At 36.7% G+C, this 24933-nt stretch overlaps 1 protein-coding gene across 1 annotated transcript in view; it reads left to right on the forward strand.

Moving 5' to 3' along the window:
• Positions 1–310: 310 nt before the first annotated feature.
• LOC127977831 (leucine zipper protein 2) overlaps positions 311–24933 on the forward strand; it is a 123807-nt gene continuing 99184 nt past the window's right edge. The window contains exon 1 of the mRNA XM_052582986.1: positions 311–753. Coding sequence (XP_052438946.1) covers positions 692–753 — 62 coding nt within the window. The 5' untranslated portion in view covers positions 311–691. The remainder of the gene's footprint in view (positions 754–24933) is intronic.

Consider the following 24933-nt stretch of genomic DNA (forward strand, 5'->3'; position numbering starts at 1 on the left):
GCGGAAGGGTAAAGCGACTATTAAATTCATCACGATCGGTTTACCCTCTTAATCTCACAATATGAAATGGTGAGCAGGGAAATGTCTCATCAATTACTCTGACGGACAACAGAGAACAAAATGTCAAACTAATGAACCCTGCCATCAAAGTGTAATCTCCACGAAAATTGATTAATTTAGTCTTTGTGGAGTAACCCTGCACGCCGCGAGCCCAGATAATCGCCCTGCCCCGTCCCAAGGCTGCTGGTAATAACGCAGACAGATGGATATCATGTGGGACACACCAGCAGGTACTCATCTCGCCGTGGAACGCAGAAGAGAAAGACAGGGAGCCACTGGCTGTATTGATGCTGACATCACCTCACCACCTCAAATCATTTTCCAGTCTTCCTCCCCGGATCCTGGATCCCCCGCCCCTGCACCCTGGTTCCTGGCCATTAATAAATCTGACCGTCTCCCCGTCCCAGCTATTTGAAGCTGAGGAGCCCCGCACTTTCACATACACAGACCGCTCGCAGCGTTGCATCTGTCTGCCACGGCGTGTGCACCACTAAAAGAGAGAGAGAGAGAGTACGGGTGAGTGAGCCAGCGAGGAGAGGGAGAGAGAACGGGAGAAGGGAGAAGGGAAAAGCGAGCAAACGAGAGAAAAAGGGGGAAAGAGACGCCGAGTGCATGAGAGCAAGACAAAGCAATGAAATTCATCGGTGCCGTATACCTCTTGTTCCTCCTCCCAGCTTTAAGCTTCAACAGCAGGTAAGAGCAGATTTACATCACTGGCTTTATCCATCAACCCCATCAGTCTGTCTGTAGGGGACACAATAGCTGATTATATTCATCTGTGATGTAGGCTACTGTTAAAGCCTCTGTCTGTGCTTAAAAATCTCTTAAGAGAGAAGGAGAGAGCGATTGAGACGGCACCGAGAGCGAGGAGAAAGATGCTTAAGAGCTCAACTTTTTCCTGCTTCTGTTCTGGGCTTGGCTAGCCGGCAGACAAAACAGAGACGTTTGCTTTTCGTGAAATGCGAAATGTGGCAGGGGTTTGTGGCTTAAATGGGAAGGAGCAAGTTTTGTGGCAGTCAAAGGTTTGGGATGCCTGTGCAATTGCAGAACGTGATTGTGTGCGTGCGTGTGTGTGTGTGTGTGTGTGTGTGTGTGTGTATGTGTGTATTATGTGTATGTGTGTATTATGCAGTGACGGGAGGAATCTGAGATGAGGAATAAAGAGAGAAGAATGGCTAAGCCAGGAAGAGTCTTGCAGAGTCAGGGAGTTTTCAAGGATTGATCATTAATTTAACTACTGATAAAGCCGTGCATCTTCCTCTCTGAACCCAGAGCACGGGAAAGGTCAGTGAGCACTCAGCCAATATTTCACCATTGACTTATCATCTATGGGGCATTTTATGCTCTTTTGGGGTAAATTAAAAAGCTTGTTGATAGCAAATTTGTTCTGAAAATACTCCTGCCCTTTAGACTTGTCCAGGGAGTGGCCCGAGAGCATACAGTACATGCTTGTATTACAAACACTGATTCAGTTATTGGTAACATGCGTGCAAACACACACACACATTGTGTGCCACTAGTATGGAAGAGTTATTGCAAATCCATCAGTGAAAAAAATAACCGACTAAATAAAAGCTCTGGTTGCCAGATACTCAGCAGTGTGGTACAGCTTTTGGAGCCTGAATATTTTACAGTTTGTAACCTATAATATAATGTTAATCTTGCATATCGAGCTACTTCAAGAACTAACATCTGCTCAGTACCTAAGAAATTTACACTTTTTTTTAAACTAATAAAAACATTTTGTTGTATTTTACAGCAAAAATCCAAGTATTTTATGGTTTATGAATAATAATAAAATAGTTTAAACATTAAAATATTTTTGATAAACTACTAATGAAACATGGGAGTAAATATCAGTAATTTTTGTATTATTTTATTATTATGATATCACTTAGTTGAAAAGTATCTTACAATGTTATTAATGTGGTCATCTTATAACATGAAGAGAATTTAATCTTACTAATGCAAGACATTTATCAAGGCCAGTCTCTGTAAATCACATCTCCAGATTCTCATTAGACCAGTGTCAAACACACATTTGAACTACCTTTTTAAATAATACAAGGAATTTTTCAATACAAACCAAGATGCTGCTGCACTGAAACTGCCACAGGGCAATGATGCCTGTAATGTTTTACTGTACAGAGAAATCATACAAAAACTCTTTTAATTCATGTTCCTTTTACATCTCCAGACTTGTGTTTACATGGTGTCCATGTAAAATCCAAAGCGACTTGAATTGATTTCAATGTATAATTGTTTTCATTTCATGCTTTTCCTGGGAATCAAACCCATAACCTTACTGCTCTTTTGAGTGATTCTACAGATCATTTGCTTTAAATTCTTATTGACAAGAAAACAAAACAGTTTTTTAAAATGTTAACTTTTTGAAAAGTTATTATTCTATTTGTCTGTTTTTATTCAAGTCACCAGAGATGAAGTTCATACTCCCAACCATTGAGATACAGTGCAGTGGAGCATAAAAATCCCAACCAACAGTGACTCAAGTGGTACAGAAAACAAAACTTGCCCTAATTTCTCTTGATTTGCTCCAGACTGAGCATCACTACAGCTCTGTGTTAGTCATCACAAAAGTCTTACCTTTTGTTGTCTTTTGGTGATGCTCTTTTACTATTCTTTGTTTATTTTTGTGCTTATATCATTTGAACAACATATTATTCAGTTGCGAAGCACAATTTAGCACAGTACAGTATTCATAGTAAGTGGTATAAGATGAAGATGAGGCTGCCAGTTTTACCTTTCCAAAGATCACACACTCTGAGAGAAATGGTCTATAAAATTGCACTGTGTATCAATAATTGGAAGAGTTTTCTAGTACATAAAACATAGCATGTTACAGTTAATCAGGGACAGCTGCATGGAGCTCATAATGTAACACAAATCATACTTTCTCACTTCTTATGAGTATAGAAATATTGTTTTTAAATATTAAGAGTGCAGCACTACTTTTTGATGTTTCCTTCAATTTTTAAATGACTTTCTTCAGATTCGTAGATTAAAAACATGGTCATAAATTATGTTTGCGCGGCTCTCATTTAGATATCCAGAATCCCAGCTCAGCAGTAAACCACTCTCATGCCAAGAGCAAAAACGCTTTCTTACAATCTACACCAACATTTCATCAATTCTGCTTACTGGTCTGCAAAGCTCAACAGACAAGTGTATTGAACTACACATGTATAAATCAGCAAGCTGTGCTATTCAGCAGTTTATACAGAGAGATGATTACATTATGCTGCATAAGCATTTGATGTTTGGGGAAACCTACTCCAAACAGAGCTGTACTGAATAATTTCATCAGAGCCCGTAAGTATCGCAAAAATTGCTTATTGCTCTTCACTTATTTGGAGTAATTGAATTCTTCCACAGCCACATGTTCATGGCATGCCTGTGCGCTTGTTGTTCGTTAAACACTAGTTTATAGATTATATATATTATTAAGCAGCTTTATTAATTAATTTCTTTATAAAAATGCTTAAAATTAAAGCGCTATATATATAAAGTTATACACATTTTCCAGTTTTGCTGCCAAGCCAATGTAATGTTGTAGAAACTAAAACACTAAAGCAGATGTAAAAATGATGCATTTTAATAGTAATTAAAAATGTGGAAGTTATACATACATCCATACATCAATCCGTCCATCTATCATCTTTAAAGAAAGGAAACGAGAGTGAAACAATTTTTATGGTAAAAATAATTTGGTATCAACGTCATACTAAATGCTGTTGGTTGAACTTGTCTTAAATATTTATAACAATGGAATTTAGAATATTCCTTTAATGTGCAATGTAGAAAATGACATTTAAAAATGATTATTATTTTATCTTGAACTATGTAGTATGCATTAATAAAGAATGGAGCATTTTAGCCCTTGCTGTTTTCTGCGGCCAGATCAACCATGGATGATCTGTATATGCGTATTCCTCATGCAAGGGATATTTTGTAGGACTGTTGGCTTTGATGAGATAAGCCAGTCAGAAAGGAAGATTCTCTAGATATATACAGTTGAGATGTATACTGTACATAATCTGAAAGCTGAACAAATAATCTTTTCATTGATGGTTTGTTAGGATAGGACAATATTTGGCGGATTCAACTATTTGAAAATCTGGAATTTGAAAAATCTAAATATTGAGAAAATCGCCTTTAAAGTTGTCCAAATGAAGTTCTTAACAATGCATATTACTAATCAAAAATTACGTTTTTATGGTGGGAAATTTATAAAATGTCTTCATGGAACATGACCTTAACCTAATATCCCAAGGATTTTTGGCATAAAAGGAAAATTGACAGTTTTGACACATACCATGTATTGTTGGCTATTGCTACAAATATTCCCATGCAACTGGTTTTGTGCTCCAGGGTCACACGCGCGCACACACACACACACACACACACACACACACACACACACACACACACACACACACACACACACACACACACACACACACACACATATAATTTTGAAAGTTTTATTTAATGTTGAATTTGTCTATTATATTATCACTATTTAATTAAATTAGTTGCTTTATATAAAGTAAAAATGAAAAAATATATATATATATAAATTACAAAAGCGTATCAAGGTTTCTAATAATAATAATAATAATAATAATAATAATAATAATAATAATCTATAATAATAATAATAGATTAATACATATAAGAGTAAATTTAAAGTCAAATAATATTAATACACAATATTACTGCTTTAACTTTATTTTCAAATAAATGCAATCAAACAAATGCAGCCTTTTGGTGTGCATAAGAAATGTTGGTAGCACTTTATTTTACAGTCCTGTTCCCCATGTACATACAATGTACTTATTATAGTAATTACAATAACTATGTAATAACTAGGTACTAACCCTGAACCTACCCCTAAACCTAACCCTACCCCATGTAGTTACCCTGTATTACCAGAACTTTCTTAGATAAATACACTGTAAGTACACTATAGGTACATGTTAGTACACGTACTGTAAAATAAAGTGCAACCGAAATGTTTTTATAAAAATTCGATTTATTCTGAAATTAGTTCTCCTAAAGTTTCAGGTTACGAAACTTTATTTTTTTTACTGGAAAAGAAGGCCTTCAAAATAAATGTCTTCTATTGTGTTCCACACATGAGTATTTTTGAAGACAGATTTTTTATTTTGTAATGAACAACCCCTTTTAAACAGAACCCTTTGATTGAGTGATCATTTCCTGTGTTTCCATAAAAAAAAAATTCACACCGCTCGAGTTAAGTGTTAAACTAAGTTGTTAAACGTCTCTTTATCACATCCTGTATATTGTGGCTCTGGGTTTTGGTTCTCCGGCTCAAGTGGCTTATAGTTCACTGTTACAACTGTCAGTGCTTTTCAGTTCCGCTCGCATGCCTGCAGCGTCTCCCTCAGGATCGCAGTCTCTCTCTCTGATGACTCAAACTTTGATGTGGGGAACCGTGGCAGCCTCTTCTGCCAAAACTTTGCCTCCAGTGAAGTGAGTGAAATGTCAAAAAAGAGCATTCGCAAAGGTATAAATGTAAGACGAAAGGTGGGGATCTCCAATTTTAAATCTAGATCAAGAATGGTCATGTAATTGCTCATGTGCGTTTTCCCCCTTGCAGAAGCCTGAGTCTTTTGTTTTTATCAGGCAAAGCCTCGAAGGCAGCAGTGTCATGTCGGAAAATGACTGGGAAGACAAACTCATTGCGGTGTGGATCGATGACACAGTGGCTGGTGGGAGGGGGTCGTATGTCTCCTAGCCGTGCTCTATGGGTTTGATCATTACCCATAAATCTTTTGGTTTAATGGCTTGAACATTCGCGCTGATATCCTCACGCTCTGGCTACTCTGATGCGATGAAATATTCCATTCTTTCTTTGTGTGAATAATGACCTTGCATGATGCTTTATGGTTACCATGGCCACCCGTGATTGTTCCCTTGATAGGAATCACTCTAGTCAGTGAGCGTACTAGCAGAATTAGCTGGGAACACACTGATTAGTGAGGGTCATGCACTTTCTTTCTTTCGTGTGTTTTGCTTAGTAGTGCGAATAACACGTCGTTCTTTTAGCAAACTAAGATAATATAGTTTCCAATTCAGGTTAACCCAGTTGCGTGCGATTGAAAGTTTTTCAAAAGACGGTGGTTTGAGGAATGTTTCTTTTACTCCTGTTTTTTTTTCTTTCCTGTCTTGTGTTTTCCAGCAGCATCCTGGGGGTTAAACCTCTGAAAATGTTCTTAAAATATCCAGCCTGACGCAATGGCTTTAATCTGACAGCCTCTCCCTGTATGTTTCACTGATAGATTCTAAAGAATAAGGAACTGCTGTGGCTGTATCTCAAGCTTGCATTGAGAGTGGAGAGGAGCATGTGCCAGGCTGGAGAATAGAACAGATTTGTTGGCAGATCCAGAGGTGCCCATGCGTAACCGCACCCTGAGTGCTTGGCATCGTGAGTAGTAAATGGAAAAGGTCCAACATTAGTCTGTGCTCACCTACGTGGTGCATGGCAGCCACCTTACAGACCTCTTTCTCTCCTTGGGTCGCGTCTGTTATTTGCGCCGGAAGATTTCTGTTAGAACTTGTGATTACATTTAAGCTTTATTTATGATTTGAAATTCCTTTAATTCATATTTTACCCGACTGAAAGGAGCATGATTCATTGTATATTAAAGGAATATTCTGAGTTCAGTCCAAGTTAAACTCGATCGACAGCATTTTGGCACAGTGCTACAGTACTTAGCATAAAAATGAATTTCAACTTGTCTCTGCTTTTTTTATTTTAAATAAATCTGTCTTACAGCTTAGAGTGGAAGCGAATGAGGTCTAAGTGTTAAATCCTTTAAAATACTCAGTATTCAAACAGTATTGCAACAAGACTTAAACAATATGTGTGTTCATATAATTGTAGTGTGAAAAATAACCTTCTATGTAAATCTATACCCAGTTTCCAGTTTTGCCGCCAAGCCAATGTAATGTTTTAGAAACTAAAACACTAAAGCAGATGTAAAAATGATGCATTTTAACAGTAATTAAAAATGTAAAAGTTATACATCCATACATCTATCCATCCATCTATCATCAAACGAGAGTGAAACAATTTTTATAGCAAAAAATAATTTGATATCAACATCATTCTAAATGCTGTTGGTTGAACTTGTCTTAAATATTTAGAACAATGGAATTTAGAATATTCCTTTAATGTGCAATATAGAAAATGACATTTAAAAATTATTATTATTTCATCTTGACCTACGTAGTATGCATTAATAAAGAATGGAGCATTTTAGCCCTTGCAGGTTTCTGCGGCCAGATCAACCATGGATGATCTGAATATGCGTATTCCTCATGCAAGGGATATTTTGTAGGACCGTGGCTTTGATGAGATAAGCCAGTCAGAAAGGAAGATTCTCTAGAGACGTTCTGAATGCACAGACAATGTCATACGTGTGAGGATGTGCATGCAGATTGGGGTAGATTGGTGGTTAGTGGGGAGAGGCGGTTGTCCTGTGCTCTTGCCTTGACAGAGTGAAAATTAAAATTCGCGAGGCATACTGTAATCAGAACGCCATGGCAACCAAGCAGGCTGTCAAATAGTCACAAAAGTAAATTAACAATAAACAGAACCTTGCTTTGCCACGTCGAATATAAAACTAATTAAGACACCTGGTGATCTACAAGGACGATTACCACCCGGACCATTTTTGAAAATGTCAACATCACAACTGCATCCATCCTCTGTTTAGGCCGTCGGTGTCAGGGGTGTTTTCTCCAAGGCAGTGCCTCCTCGAATTTGGATGAGAAAATATTTGGCAGCACATAAACTGGGTCGCAAATCAAGTATGCCAAACAAGCGAACAAACCACCTACTGGATATCACTATTTTTGGTCCATCGAATCAAAATCATCTCAAAATGACTTTTGAAAACAATGTGGTCCTTAAATTAAAGCTACATCTCCATGAATGTGACCCTCATGACACCTGGTGTTTTCCAAGAACCTGATGAAAAGAAGGCTGGCAAACAGTTAGTATAATATATTCAAGATAGATTTTTGTAGCAATTTAAAAATGTCCTGAAATGCATGACACTTTGTGATTTGAATGTAAACATACAAACATATATATGGTCACACTTTACTATAGGGTCCCATTAGTTGACATTAGTTAATGCATTAACCATAAGTAATATTTTTGTTACAGTTTTTAATAACCTTTGTTAACGTTATTTAATTAAAATACAGCTGTTCATTGCAAGTTCATGACATTAGTTCATGACTAATATAAACAGAAATAACTTTTGAATTTAAAAATGTATTAGTAAACTTTAAAATCAATATGAACTATAAAAAAATGCTTAAGAAGTATTCTTTAATGACAGTATATTAGCTAATATAGTTAACTGTTAATAAGTCTTATCAAACATAGGCCTATTACATTATTGGATGCAGTGTTGAGAGTCCTGAGCGTAATCTTAATGTGTTCCTTGTAAACATCTTGCTGAACAATTTTACATTGGAACAAAGACAAAAAAAGGACACAGAAACATTGTTTTATATAGGGATGGGAACAGTCACACATAATGTAACTGTAGGATTTGAAATTCATGTCCTGCTAACTAGCTTCAGTTTTATGGCATTCATGCCAACTCGAAATTGAGAAAAAAAGGAGGCTATTTTCCCTCTTTTCAGCAGAAAGGCTTTCATAAAGAGATGCAGACAAATTCATTGATCAGCACAGCATACATTCAGGCATGCAAATTAAGTCAGTGGTTTTATTGTATAGACGGAGCAGCAGTGTTAATGTAAAAAAAAATATTTTATATTATTTAAGCTTTAGTCACAGCGCGTTTTAAAAGCGTGTTTTTTTTTTGCAAGTAGCAGTCAACTTTTGCCTTGGAAGTCAGTTGCATTTTCTAAGCAAAACACAGTTGTGAAAATTTCAAGTTATTTCAAGTAACAAAACCGGTTTTATGCTTTTAGTTTAGTTTTAATCAATGATAATAACCCTGCGGATCTTTTCAGTCAGCTTCTGAATATGAAAATGACTTGTGTGCCACTATGAAGAGTCATGAATGAATATGCAAAACCTCTTAGCAGACTTTGCAGAATTATAGCAGGAATCATAAAGCCATGTCTTATAAACACTCTAATAGGATTGTAAGGGACATATAAATAAATAAACAGCGGGAACTGTTTCAGAACAGGAAGGAGAGATGGATGCCTTTCCCAGCTAGAAGTTTGAAGCCCTGCATCGCCTGCGCTTCCACTGAATAGAGTGGGAGAGAGAGGTTGGCGATTAAGCTGTTTAAACAGAGAGCTCTACAGACTGTGCTTTAACTTAAAATTAATGCCCACAGGAAGTGAGTGGTGTGAAGTATTGCATTGGGTGCTCTGCATTTATGTTACGCAGACATTGAAGCATGTCTGTTTTTTGTCGCCATAGGAGTGAATTGAACTGTCAAAAACGTAGAGTTTAAGACAGCGCACAAACCTCTCACTTGCCCTGAAAAGAATGTGGGAAGCAAGAACCTGTTATTTAGAAGCAGTTCCATTTTGGAACTGAAATGTTGTTTGTTTGGATCATGTATCTTCCAGTCCAGACGGAAAACTCAGTCAACTCAAACTATCGCTATTGAATCTACAGTCTAAAAAAAATAGTTTTGCACATTTTCCACAACATATGAACCATTTTTTGTTAGTAAAAAACAGCACAAGTAATGTAGTCTGATTCCCAAACAAATGACTTTAATGAGATGCTTTGTAGTGAATCAAAGACAGTGGCTTCCAAACAAATTACTTTTCAAGTTACATAAATTGGTGAAATCTGTTCAAATGTTGTTTGTTTAATAATGTTGTTTAATATATGAGGCCAGTTATTGGTTAACATGTATGCAGCCCCTAAAATGACAGAATTCTAAAGTCTGTCTACCATATGCACACCATTTGATAATATATATTTTTAAAATGCTATTGTTATTATGCATCATTTATGAATGAAGTTGCATTTCTTTTCCAAATATGTGTTGATGAAAAAAAAAAAAAAAAAAAAAAAAACTGGAATCAGTACTGAAACGGTTCAGTTCTTTGATTTTGATCCCTGTTGAGAAACCCTTTCTAGTACTACCAAAATCCTCAATTTCCAATCAAAGCAGAGTGGAATGAGGTTTATTTGAAAACGGGATGCCTTGGTTAAATGAATATAGCTTCCCCACCAAAAATGTTTCTCGCTGTAGCGCTGACATTACTAATTTAGATAAAAACAAAAGCACCAAGGGATATCTGGTTACTGGGGAAGTAAAGGCAGAGATTTTGCAAGCCAGCATAGAAATGTTCTGGTGAATGGCATGATTGGCAATTTACAAAAACTGTATATTCATTAGATCTCATAAAAGACACACAGCAAATCTTGGCCTTGGTTCAGGCTGCTGCTTTCTTTTTTTTTTTTTTTTTTTTTTAAATAAGAGAGTTATTAAAGATGGAAGGAATGGTGCGGCAATTCATTCTTCCTGTCTCCTTTTTCATGCTCTCAGGGTCATATCTTCTCACGTCCCTCCTTGTCATTTTTTTCGCCCAGTAACTTTTGGGGTGCTGAGATGATTTTGATTTTTATTTGAAATGAAAGTTCATGGACAGATAAAGGCAGAATAACCCTGAAACAAAATTTAGTTTTTCATGACTAGGCGTGTCTAACTTAAGTGATACATTTATACCAGTTCTGTTTCTCAGAAGTATTTTTTTTTTTTTTTTTTTTTAGGGATTAGTGGGAAATGCGTTTCCGGAGGCAGAAATAAAGGTCACAATATACTCTATTAAAAATAAAGGTGCTTCACGATGCCATGGAATAACCCTTTTGTTTAAATCGTTCCATAAACCTTTATGTTTTACAAAAAGTTATTTCTGGTGAAAGAAGGTTCTTCAGATTATAAAAAGGTAAGAAAGAGATGGTTCTTTAAACAACCTTTGACTGAATGGTTCTTTGTGGAACCAATACTGGTTCTTCTATGGCATCAATGTAAAGAACCTTTTGAAGCCCCTTTATTTTTAAGTGTAGGCCTCTAAAGCTTTAAACTCATGGATCTTTCATGAAATATGCTAAATATTTAAGATCTTTAATTGCTAATGGACTGGTTACTGTATAATTTAGCATAAACCATGAGATATAATTGCTTTTGTCACCCATTTATTTCAGAATAACAATAACATTATTTATTTAACAATAATTTAACCATTAAAACGATATATACATTTCAAAAAAAAAAAAAAATTATCATCTCAAAAGAAGCGACGAAAATACTTTTTATAAAAAAAAAAAAAAAAAAAAAAAAAAACGACTTTATTCAACAATTCCTTTGTCAACAGTCTCTATTTTATTCATATACAAAATATCTGTGTTCTGAAGACGAACTAAGGTTTTACGGGTAAGTGATTAATGACAACATTTTTAGTTTGGGGTGGAGTATCCCTTTAATATCTACCACTCTTATAAAACATTTATAGATATGTCTCTTTTGAAATTTACAAAAACTAATTTATAATTGGGCAAAATCATAAGTCTTCATCCTGAATAATAATGAATAACATTATACAGGCTCTGTTGAGTTGCATATTTTTTTTTATATAATTATAAGTAATTGTGCTTATCACAACCATATGCCCAATTCAATCACACAAATTGTCTAAAAATTATTTAGCTTTTTAAGTAGCATCTATAGTTGAAAACAACAACAAAAAAATGGCTATTGGGTTTATTACATGTGTGGTGTGCAAAATATGGCAATTTTCTGTCGCGACAGTTCAATAGACAGAGTTTAAAATCAGTTGGAAACCATCCTGTGGTATAAATTAATTCAATCTTTGAAGGGATTTTGTCAATATTTTTTGATGTATCAAGCAGCGTTGACCCATATAGAGAAATCACATTTTATGAGACAATGAAAACAGCAGAGATTGCACCTAAACACAGGTGAATTCCTCAAAACATGCTGCACAGAAAAAAAAATCCTTTTTCTTAAACCTTTTTCTTTCTCACTGTTGTTGACTGTTTTGTTCCATAACTCAAGAATCAGTGTGCTGTGAATCCAAAGTTGCTGTTTCTCAGAAAGAAAAAAACAACAACCTTTAGATAAAGCAGTTTAGCTTATTATATTTTCTCCCTGGTTCTTTTTGATATAAGCTTTGATTATAAAGTCCTATTTCCCTAGAGGACCCTGTCTTTTTATTTTACATTTTGTGCATGATGCAGAGGAAAAGGAAAGTAACCTTGACACCCCCTTTGAGAAAAAAATGACTGCCTGTCAGTCAAACTTGAATCTCCCAGCAGCTTTGCAACCTGAGGTGTGTCAGGACAAGGCCGGAGTGGAAAGTATGTGTGTGAGCTTGTGTGTGTGTTTATGCATGTTTTGCCGTTTGGGGATCGAGGGCGGATGAGAGTCCAAAAGTGTCCAGTCATTTGTGAGTTTTATTCAGCCATTAATCTTGTCTCCAAGGTTGATCAGAGTCCAGGGAACGGATGGGGCTTTTTTCCGCTGTATGGAGGGTGACAACACTGCAAGGCAATGACATGAGTGGTTTGCAAGGATGTCACATGGTTTGACTTGAAAAGGACAAAGTGGACATTCTGAATGACTGACTTTCAACTGACGCTGAAAGGATCTTCTGAATTATTTTAGCTGAAAACTCTTTAGCTCCCTTTCAAATGGTGTCCTCTAGCATTTGTAAAGTTGTGTGCATTTGTTTGTAGCCCATCAAGCCAAGATGTTTGAAAGCATTAGCTGATTGAGAAGACAAACTGTGAAGTCAAAGATATATGGACTTCAATTTATAAGAGCTTTCCATTGAGCATGCAGCACACCAATGTTTTTCACAGGCTCTTGGGGTAAATTGCTCTGAAACAAATGATGTCTGTTAAAAAAAACAAAAAACTTGTGCTTTTGAATCTAGCCTTCAGTAGAACTAATGCACGTTAATTCTCCGCTTGCATTAGTTCCAGCATTAGGCTGATCAAACGGAGAGCAAAATAATGAGAGATTTTCAAATCTTCACACCCTGAGCTATTTCCCTAAGAAGACAGGAAAATTCGTTTACTGGCTCTCAAGCCGTCTCTCAGGAATGGTCTCGTAGGGTGTGGTGTAATGGCTCGGCTCTAAAGCCTCTATTTATGTTACCAATTTTTAGTGGAGCAGCATGAATAATTTAAGAGGGAAAAGATGGTAGGAGCAACAACAAACCATATCCGGGTGTTTATGTCAAGCAGCCATCGCACCATGGAAGCTTCTTATAAATCACGATTGCATCTCTGTCTCCGCCTCCCCATGCCTTTGTCTTGTCTCTCTCTCTTAATAGCCTGTAATTGGTCCCTCATGGAACCGAAAAGAAAGAGCAGAGATGCATAACTCACTAGTGATTACTCAGATTAAAGTGTGCGAGGAAAGACTTGGTCAGGCATGTACAAAAGAGAACTTCATGAATAAAACATGCTACAAATCTATGGCTCTGATCATGAAAGAAGGATGGCCCAGGGCCTTTGGGAGGCTCTATTTGCGTTGAATGATAGAGGGGCCCACAACCGGATGAGACAAACTGGCGTCTTGACTTGGGAAGAGAACTGTCTGGGTTTTGGTGAAATAAGATAAAAAGTTTACAGAGAACTTGGAGTGGGAACCACGCAAAACTTTTTTTGTTTGTTTTTGAAGACATATTTAGAAAAATTTAAAGTGACAATTGTAATCTGTTAAATGGTCTTAACTCTAGATTAAATAATACTAAACTTGCAAAAAAATGAAGTATTACTTGAAAAGCCCTCACAATTAGATTTGATTCACTCTAGTTTGATTGAGTAAAAAGAACTGTCTCATTAGAGATTTGTTCAGGAATCAGACTTTTACTGTTTGATTTGATTTACTGAAAACAACATGATCATACAGTTCATTTGTTCATGAATCAGACTACATTGGTTTTCTTTTATGTCTTTGATTCAGAAAAAAAGAACCATCTTAGAGACATTCATTCTGGATTCAGACTTTACTTGCTGGATTGTTCCTCAATCCAAATCCAAGATGGCGCCAAGCATGGCGGCCATGTTGCGAGCTCAGAGTAAACTTTGCAGTTTTTTTTGTTTGTTTTACTTGTTATTTTGTTGTCCTGCATGTTGGATGTTGTTTTTTATAACTGTCTACGACAGACACACGCTTTTAAAAATAGGCTCCTATGTCGCGAAACACAAACCGGACTTTGAGTTCTGGTTCCAGATCCAACCATCGAGGTTCTATGTGCACCACTCTGACAGAATGAAAGAGCTCACAGAGTAAAGCAGAAGTGGGGACATTTGTTTCTTTATCAACAACTTGTGGAGTGATGAATAAACCTAGACTACAATTAAATCCTTCTGCTCCCCTGATCTGGAATTTCATATGCTTCTGTGTCGACCATTCTGGCTACCCAGGGAATTTACAGCGGTCATAATCACAGCTGTTTACATTCTCCCTCAAGCCAACACAGACCAGGCACTCAAGGAACTGTATGGGAATATAAGTGAGCAGGAAAACGCGTACCCAGATGCTGCGTTTATTGTTACTTGTGCACATCAGTGCACTTTTTTTTCAGGTAGCTTTGCAGGAAGGTTCCTTCAAGCGTCTTGGAGATACGACCACAGTTCTTTTGGATTTAGTTTGTCTCAGTTTCATCTGTTTCTTCATGTAATCACAGACAGATTCGATGATGGTGAGGTCAGATCTCCATGTGGAGCACCTGCTGTTTTCAGACTGCTTGTACATTCAAAATCTCACTAGATTATTATTAAAATGAATGGCAAAATACATTGCAGTTGCAATCCACTCTGGCAGAATATAATAGTAGTGTTAGGAGCAGGGCATAATTTAAGTTGTTAAATGCTGAAAATACTATCCCGATCCACTCCCTCAAGGTGTGTGTTTCTCATTCAAAACACGCATCACCGGAAAGACGGCATGTCTCAATCTCTGATGAAACTGACGAGAGCCAATGAGAGTTTGATATCGCTGCCGTAAAACTTGTTGTAAGACTTCTTAACGGCACATTTTTAAATAGTTACTATACCTACAGAGGAAGGAGACATATCGCCAATGAATGCGGTTTGAATTTGGATCTGTTCCTCACACCAAGCATCAATTGGATACAGGATTCAAGTAAAAATAAAATACTTTCATGATCATTTTATTTAATGCTTGTGCATGACAGCATACTAATAAAAATGATATGCCCCCACTCTCTATTATAGATCAGTGTGTGTCCCATAGTAAACCTAAATATTACATGATAACGGTTAAATACTCTCGTTCACTTTCTTTTCATGTAAGGATCAAGATTATTTGTACCGAAAATAATAATATAAAATGTAATAAGATTATAATTAAGTGCAGTTTAATGCACTTGACTCATTTGCTTAATTTTGAAATGATAATGTTTAATTCTGTTTTGACTACATTTTAACAATACTACACTTCATTAAAATGTATGTGATCATTTAACCATTATCATGCAATATTGTATTTATCTTGTTTATCATTGGTCACATGCCGGATCCCCCCATGCCATCATTGCCACACATGGCCCAGCTCTGGCTGAATGGGGTACATGCCATTGCCGACAGAAGGCCAGCAGTGCCAGCTTGAGGCCACATTTGGGCCAAGTCCATTTGCTATGTGGGATGTATGTGCATATTGCACATTGCCATCTGTTGAAATCTGTATGGTTATATGTAAATTGTTTCTGCAATTTCTGGAGCATGCTACCAAGAATTTCACTCACCAAGGCACATGTGCTGTTGTGATTAGGGATGCACGATATTGGATTTTGGCCGATATTCGATATGCCGATATTTTCAAAATAATTTTGGCCGATGCCGATACCGATATCGATATATATACAAATATATACTGATATATTTAAACTTTAATTTTACTGAAGAGAAATCCATGTATCTCTTCTGTACTGATTCTACCATAAATGTATTATTTTACAAATGTAGACAGACATTCACATCTGAAAAACAGGTCAATTATTTCACTTGGAGAATATCGGTTTGGCTCATCGGCAGAAATATTCATATCGGCCGATACCGATAATGGTCATTTTAAGCTTTTATCGGCCGATACCGATATTGTGCCGATATTATCGTGCATCCCTAGTTGTGATGTGACCGTAAAAGTGACTTGACTTGACTTGTATATGAAAAGAACGAGCTCAGTGGTGTCATTCGTTTAGGAACCGGACGTCACTTGTTTTGATGTATGTTTTTAATTCACTAAAATAACTGGTTTATTTGAATAATTTATTCAGGATTCAGACTTCACTGCTTGGATTGTGTGTTTTTGATTCAATAAAAAGAAGCATTTTATAGGAGTAATTTGTTAAGGAAAGTTCAGTTGTTTTACTGTATGTGTTTGGTTCAATAAAAAGAACCAGCCCATTAGAGTCTTAAAAAAGGACTACAATTCAAAGGTACAGCACACGCACATGCAAAACCTTAAAACTGGGTGCTGGGCAGACAAGTAGTTGCAAAGTTAAACAATGAGTCCGCACACCAGAAAATGCTCCTTGGCAATTTTAATGATTGCTCACCACGTGTAACGTGTCTGTAACATCAGACATGATGAAGGGCTTGGGCCCGAAACGTTACACGTGATGAGCAATCATTAAAATCGCTAAGGAGCATTTTCTGGTGTGCGGACTCATTGTTTACCTCAGTCTTAAAAAAGGAACCAGCCCTAATAAGTACCTGGCTCATAAGAGTCCTTCATTTTGGTGGTGGTGTTGTGGTGCTGCTGAATAAGTATTGCAGGAAACTGTCAGTGTATTTTAATACAGTGTTCCAGTATGGACGAAGCTAAAACTGAATATTGGCTTGAACATCCTCTTTGTGTCTATGTAAAGCTTTCGACTGCCACAATAATTTGGATTTAATATGTATGTATGCAGTTGATTTGATTAATCATGTAATTCATTTATTTATATAACATTTTTAACAGTCCTTGTAACAGTGCATCTGTTTAGATCATAGAACCAGTTCAAAGATGTTGAGCAGAACCTGGCACAGAGACCTTTCTCTTTTCATGACGGCTGCAAAGAAATGCGACAGAAAATTGATTTTGATGTCATACATTTTGTAACAGCCAGTGTAGCACGGTAGCACCCTTACATGGCTATCTTTTGTTCCCGGGCTCACATTAACCCCCCAATGCCTCAACCTTTATATCTGCCTCTTTTCTCTGCCTTATTTCATTTCCAAAATGTCATATTTGCTCCTTTTGCTCCCTCCTTACATAAATCTGAATCCCTTATCAGGATACCCGCTACACCCCGGACGACACGGGAATGGATCCCGTTATTTTTATCTAATCTCCTTCACCAAGCATATTCTGTGTCTGCCTCCATCTCCTCTGACAGGAAAGCTGCTTGCATTAGTGCTGTATCTAGCCGTTGCGGTGCAATGTTTTGCCCTGACACCTCTCTCTGATAAGCACCCTCCTCCCCACCCCATGCGTCAGTGAAGAGGGAGTATTTTGCCACCGATGTCTCTCAAGCAAAAACTGATAAAATTCCCAGCCAATAATGCCGTAGTGGTACATTATCTTTTGGGCCGATATTTCTTTTCTCTGGGTTTGTTTTTTCTTTCTCAGGGTGGACCCGTATGGTCTATTTCCGACACACCAGGCTCTGTGCTGAAGAGTGACTTCGTTTGTTTATTCTCTGTAAATAAAATGCTGGTTTGAGCAATGAAATTGCATTGAGCAGAGCAGCAAATCTGAGCAGTTGTTTATGGGATTGTATGCGCACACACAGCGTGAAAGCAGTGCTCGGCTGGTGTTAAGTGTTACGATATGAACTCAAATGTTAAATCAAATGCCTCATTTGGTTTGAAACTTTTCTGAGAAATTATGTTTTTGCAGTTCTGCTCAACAGGAGTTTTGCTGTGAAGAGTGGCTCTTTGAAGCAGGGGCGATTCTAGGATTTTTTCAACTGGGGGGCACAAGAGGGGCCACGATTAATACAGAGGGGCCAATCTTGTGTTGTTTGAACTGTATATCCAAATCATTTCAAGAGTTCAGTAACCTTTAAAATCAGTAATAAACAGTGATACCCTATTATATTTTAATAGCAGTTATTCACTGCTCTAAATAAAAAAAAAATCAAATACAATTTGTATTAACTTTTCACTTTACAAAAGTGAAAGAAAAACTGTAATAAATAAAATAATCCAATGTATGAATAGTGTACAACTCACAAATAATAATAATATAATTTATTTATAATAGCCTTATATAATATATATATATAATAGCCTTATTTATATAAATGCAGAATAACATTAATAATTCATAGAAATAAATACACAATTAATTAATTAATATAACTAATATAAATTTAATATAATTTCATAATGTTTTTGTTTATTATCCACATCCCATTCAATTTGCATAGCAGCAGTTGCAGTAAATTTGCATTGATGAATAAACAAAATCTACTTATGTCAAGGCTAATTAATCTTGAGCATATTGATTTAAAAATATCATATATCCATACTTTGTTAGAAAGCTACTTGTTCAAAAAGGTAGCTTTAATTTAACATGTAAAATATGTGGATCCTATAAAACAGTTTAGAATAGCTTAATTAGTCCAGTGTTGTTTTAGTATTAGTTATTTATTTTGCTATTTAATCATGCATTAAATAATTATGTATGATTTTTTTGAGAATGTTTCTGGGTGTCATCAAATGACGTTTTGTCAATAACTTCTGTGAAGAGAGGGAGAGAGAGCTTTGCAGGGGCAGACAGCAATCGCGGAGCACCATGGTGATTTAGAACGCCAACTGAATTTATTAGGAATCTACAGACGCAAATAGACTAAAGGTGTAGAAAAATAAAGACCTATATGTGTATTTTGGACTTTTTTTTTTTTCACCACAAGTCTGAAAGAAGACATGTTACTGAAGACAAACAGGCCAAAATCTCAAAATTGACCAGTAAAAAAACCGATGTTTTTGCATGTGTCCAGAGGTGGGTAGAGTACCCAAAAACTTTACTCAAGTAAAAGTAAAAGTAATTCTAGAAATATTTACTCAAGTAAAAGTAAAAGTACTAGTCTTGAATAGTTACTTGAGTAAGAGTAAAAGAGTATCGGATAAAAAAATCTACTCAAGTAGTTAGTTACTAGTTACTTTAGGTCATATATACGGAGCCTATTTTTATTTAGATATATAGATAAATGTATGTAATGTATGTGTGCGTGTGTAAATGTATATATTTCATCAGCCTTTACTCCAATTTATTATAAAACCCTGTCTGTTTACTTAAGTAACAGATATAGGTTTCATGCCATAACATATTTTTAATACGACTGACTTTAACTTTCAATGTTAAATTCACATTTAATATAATGTGATATAAATATTGCTACTAATCTTTCATTGTTCAGAAAGAGAGCAAATAACATTTACATTATTAAAGATAATTTTCACTGACAGTCTAGATTGCAATCACTCTCAGAAACTCCCATTAAAATCACTGAAACTGTTAACACTGTGAAATCAATATCTTAATTATAGATTCGTACACACATCTGCACTTTGTTGTTTCTGACGAGAGGATTCGCCAGAAAGAGGTATTCAGTCAGTGAGCGAGTGAAGGAAGCACCGGCATTTCAGCGATGACTCATCGGAACACCTCTGATTGGCCATTGCATTCAAAAGAATCGTGTGTGATTGGTTATAATGCGCAGCGCTGTAAAAACACGTCTGTCTCTGGCTCAGCGCCAGCAAGCGATCACAGATCTGAATTTAGCAGCTGATGATATGACTTGCTGAACGTACTCGCACCGGTGTGATTGTATTAAAATTAATAAAATCTTAATCGGCTATTTTTTGTCTTTTGGAAGCTGCATTCAACTTGACTCCCCTCTGTTATAAGCCACACACGTACAACAAACTACTGTCATAGTGGTATCGTGTACTGTAATCGAATGTAGCCCAAGTTATTACCTGTTAAACAGTAGACAGCACACACGTTCATCTAATAAGGATCTCCATCGCAAGCAAATAATAGCCTTTGCAGATTTGCTTTCAATTCAGTGCAGTTCCATAGCCACGTTTTCAACGCTGCTGATGATAAACGTTACAACTCTGAGTGAACCGCTTCAGACGCTCAGCGCGTTGCTTCAGGGAACTAAACGACTCCTTCAAACTGATTCATGAACCAATTCACTTGTTTGCCAATTGGTTTGATCAAGCCTTTGAACAGAATTGACTCAAAAGAATGAATCATTCGCGAATGGGCATCGCTCATTGCCCAGAGAAAAATAGACGGCGCGTTTGGAATAAACTGAAGCATTTATAACATTTATTGCATTAAGATAAAGTAACGAGAGGTGCGTCGCTCACAGTAACGAAGTAAAAGTACAGATTTTTCCCAAAAAATTTACTCAAGTAAGAGTATAAAGTACCCATTTTTAAATATACTCCGAAAAGTATTAGTTACCCCGAAAAATTACTCAAGTAAATGTAACGAAGTAAATGTTACTACCCACCTCTGCATGTGTCTCACCCATATAGACTTTTAAAAAAAAAAGTCTTAAGTGTGGAGCGTTAGATAAACATTACACGATTTGTTTCGTCACCTCACTTGAGTGAAAAAAGTCGCTAATCGACTGCATGATTCAATAATGACTTTATTAGAATTGCTATTATAGTTTTTTTAAAACCATTGCTTTAAATTGCGTTGTTGCCTTTATCGGCTCGTTCGGCCGAAATCGTAACGCAGTAAACCCCTTTTAAATTCAGCATCAGAGGAGCATAGTAAATATAATGATTAGCATCTTGGTCTGCTCTAGGAGATAACATCGTCATCGAACCTGGTCTGTCTAACACCGAAAGACGTTAACGTTAGTACCAAACACTTCTTGCACTGCAACAACTCGCTAATCGAAAAACATCAGCTATTTAAAATAGGTGCTTTTTTTTTTGGAAAACAGCAGCTCGCTATTCTTAGTCCTCGTTGAGAAGCATCGCGACTCAATCATGAGTTATTTACTAAACTGAAAGATTATAATTTGAATTTGTGAGTGACAGACAAGTAGAAATGTGGGGGCACACTGGGGGGCCAATCAGTTTTCAGGAGGGGCCAGTGCCCCCATGGCCCCTCCCCTGGCTACGCCACTGCTTTGAAGGCGTGTTATTGGCAGTGCCCTGATGTGTCACCAACTCATTTTTGTATTTTGTGTTGAATTTAAGCAGTGAATTATTACAGAGCTTGGTAATAGAAAAGCACCCAGGTGTGTCTGGCTTTGGCAATGGCTTTATCATTGGATTTGCCAGTGCCACAGCATGTATTTGTGTATTTGCATCTGTCTAGCCATGTTTTTCCCAACATGTTTTTCAAAGTGGTGTATATAGTGGTCCCAAAAAGTATTTGGACACTTGCTTTTCCAAATTGTTGGCGTCAGTAAGATTTTTATAGTAGCTGATTTTATTCAGCAAGGATGAATTAAATTGATAAAGTTACAACAAATATATTTACCTGTATAATGTTATAAATTATCTATATTTCAATATATTTCTTATATATTTTTTCTGAACAATTTTTTATAGTTGAACTGGTGGTAAAACTAAGGACATTATTAATTGTCTTTACATTTATTTTGAAAGATGAAGCCAGCAATTATAGAAAGGGGTGTTACAGTGCTTGCGGAGTTCAGCCAATCACTATGCACTGGATCAGCTAGCCAATCAGAGCAGACTATGCTGGTCGGTAGGAGGGACTTTGTAGAAAACTATGTGTTTGAGAGAGGCGGGGCATACAGGACCTACAATAATGTACAGTATTTGAAAAATAATTTGTTTTTTGAACATTTAAGCATGTCAACATATTCTGTTACACCAAATACACAAAATAATGATCTTAAAAATAAAATAAAAAAATCGTATGACCCCTTTAATCAAATAAATATTCTTTAAAATAAAAAATCGTGTCCACCCCAAACTTGTGAACAGTACTGTAAGTCAAACTTAAAATTGTATGGATTTCATTGCAGTAGATGCAAAATGTCAAAGTAATGAGATTTGAGTTGCTTAAATAATTGCATTCTTCCAATGAAGGAATCTTTTTAATGATATTAGTTCTGATGTAGGTGTTAAATGTGACTGAAGTGTCCAACTACTTTCTGGGGCCACTTTGTGTGCCCATATGGCTGTTTGTATGTATATTGTATTTTGTGACATTTGTTTGACAGCGTGAGCCCTGGGGGTGGTGGGAACTGTTGGTTTCTGTGGTGAGGGTTGACATGGTGCTGGTTGCTGGTCAGCAGGGCATTTGGTGAAAGGCCGTTGTTATGTTGCTGAAGTCCACAGCTCCCATTTGCCCGGTCTGTCTGTCTGGGAACTCTCCTGACTGGGCCAGCGCCTGTGACGATGCTGACAGCATGACAGCAGGGGCGCACAAGGTTGAATGTCAATGTGGGAGAGAGCAGTTTCCGCATGATCTGCAGCACATACAAACACACACACACATACAAACACACACACACACACACACACATGCACGCATTGAAGTTTCTCAAAGGAGTGGGGCAACATCTGGTGATAGAGAGTGAGAAGACACATACATGCTCGAATTTCAACAGAGAATTCAGTTGGGAATTTTAATTAAGAATTCATAAGGCTTTTTCACAAAATCAATAAGGTATTAGGTGGTATTGAGTTGTTAGAGTTTGTGACAAATATATCCAGCATTTTAATAGATCTTGAAACAATACAGAACAATATATAAACACCCCTCGTGCACCTGAATGGCTGCAGGCAGGTGTGTTGGACTTGAGAAATATTACAAAGACAATAAAATTCCTGAACGCAGATGTAACATCTTGAGTATTTATTAAAACAGCAGGGTTTCAGTTTTGCAACCTTAGTCAGGCATTTGAAAGCTGAGAATGATGAACAGACAACTTCAACGTTTAATAAGCAAACTGTTTTGTCGGCATTGTGCTGACATATCATGTTGTGGAACTTCGGGTCGTCCCAAGTTTGAATCCCAGCTCAAGCATCTTTCCTGATCTCGCTTCCCTCTATCTCTCCCACTTTGCTTGCTGTCAGCTCTACACTGTCCTGTCCTGTCACTACTGTAATCCATTCTCTGCTTTTAAATAACTAATAAAGGTCACATGTCTGAATCCTGCATGCTTTTATTCAAATCAGCTTATATTACTTTCAAAAAATAACTTTAAGAAATCATTTTCTTGGGAGTTGAACCCTGACCTTTGTATTGCAAGTGTTGTGCAATTCAGCTTGAGCTTCGGGTATATTGTTGTTTCAATAATATTTTTGGAGTTCTGTGGAACCACATCACATGCACTGAAAAAGCAAGTTGTTTCATGGATACAAAGTATGTCTATGACTTGCATACAAATATGTAGCCTGAAAAGAAAATCAGTATGGGCACATATGATAGAGTAATATGTGAAGATTTGTTTGTCAAGCTGAGCAGCTCTTATTATTATGAAATGACAAGAGGTTGTGGGGTATGGCTCAGTCTGTTGCTGTGGCCTAGTTAGGCTGTCAGAAGATTGCCTGCAGTTGCGAGAAGAGATGCCATGAATCAGGTGTGAGCTTCAACCTAGGCCTAGGGCTGCACGGATCCAGAGCTCCAAACAGACGGCAGCTGCCCAGTCAGTCAGGCGCTCTTGTGTGAAGACTGGTTTCAGACTGGCTTCCAGGCACTGTACCATCACATCTGAAGATCTAGAACAAATTCAAATGAGATTCTGAGATCAGCAAGTGAATATTTAATCATTTTCTCAGTTATTTCACAGTAGAAATAGAATCATTGATGACATTGACTTTTTTTTATTCTTTCAGTAAGTCGCCAAATAGTTTCAGCCTCAGATGTCATGCCCACGGCCTGCTGGCTGAACGTCTGATGCATATGGCAAACTTAGCTAGAAGAACTTCAGGAGTTTCAAAGTTGTCATCGGATTGGTTGAATTATACAGGATTTCCGGGAGATGTGTGTGTTGCATTCTTTAACGTTCCACCTGGAAACAAAGATGCCATGATGCCACACCCCCTCATGGAAGAAGTAGGCTGTCATATTTTCAACTGAGATGATGAGCGCTTCTCAGGATCAACTAAATGCTGGATTTTCAAAAGTATGTGAAATATTTAAAGTCTGCGGTATTGACTTTTTAAAATATGTCCCAGTAATACACACTGGTCTGTAGTTGTTGCGACGTTTCCATGCCCCTAAACATGATGTGGCACAAAACAAAATGTGATTGCTTTACCCATCAGTCATTTGGCCTCTTGGGCAGGCCTTGACCATTTAAAGTGGCCAAGTTTCCCAGACTTTCTGCCTCCAGTCTGTAGGTCTGGCTACGCAATACTAGTCGCCAAATGGCATGCACAATGTGGGATATCTGGGGATATGTCTGAGTTTGATTTCCAAACACAAACAAATTCCAGTATTAAAAATGCAATGTACAGTATAGCACAGAATATCACAGAACTTGGCACATTTTGGATAAATAAATTAAGGGGAAGAGCTGCACTTACCCGACAAACTTAAAATCAAAATGAACTGTTACATTTTCAGTCAATTTTAAAAGATACAATTTTACTGTTTTATGACTGTTAACTGTTTTATGCTTCATTTCTTTTTTTTTAGCTATAAACTTATATTTAAAATAGAAATTTAAAATAGATTTTAATTGTTAAAATTTTATGAATACAGTTGATTAGCCATGCCTTTTAACTATTAAAATCTAATAAAACTAAAATATTACAGCGGGAAAATTAAATAAATCATTATTTCAATTAATTAACTAAAATGCGTGTGT

Source organism: Carassius gibelio, chromosome B18, assembly GCF_023724105.1.
Source record: "Carassius gibelio isolate Cgi1373 ecotype wild population from Czech Republic chromosome B18, carGib1.2-hapl.c, whole genome shotgun sequence".
Taxonomy (NCBI): Eukaryota; Metazoa; Chordata; class Actinopteri; order Cypriniformes; family Cyprinidae; genus Carassius; species Carassius gibelio.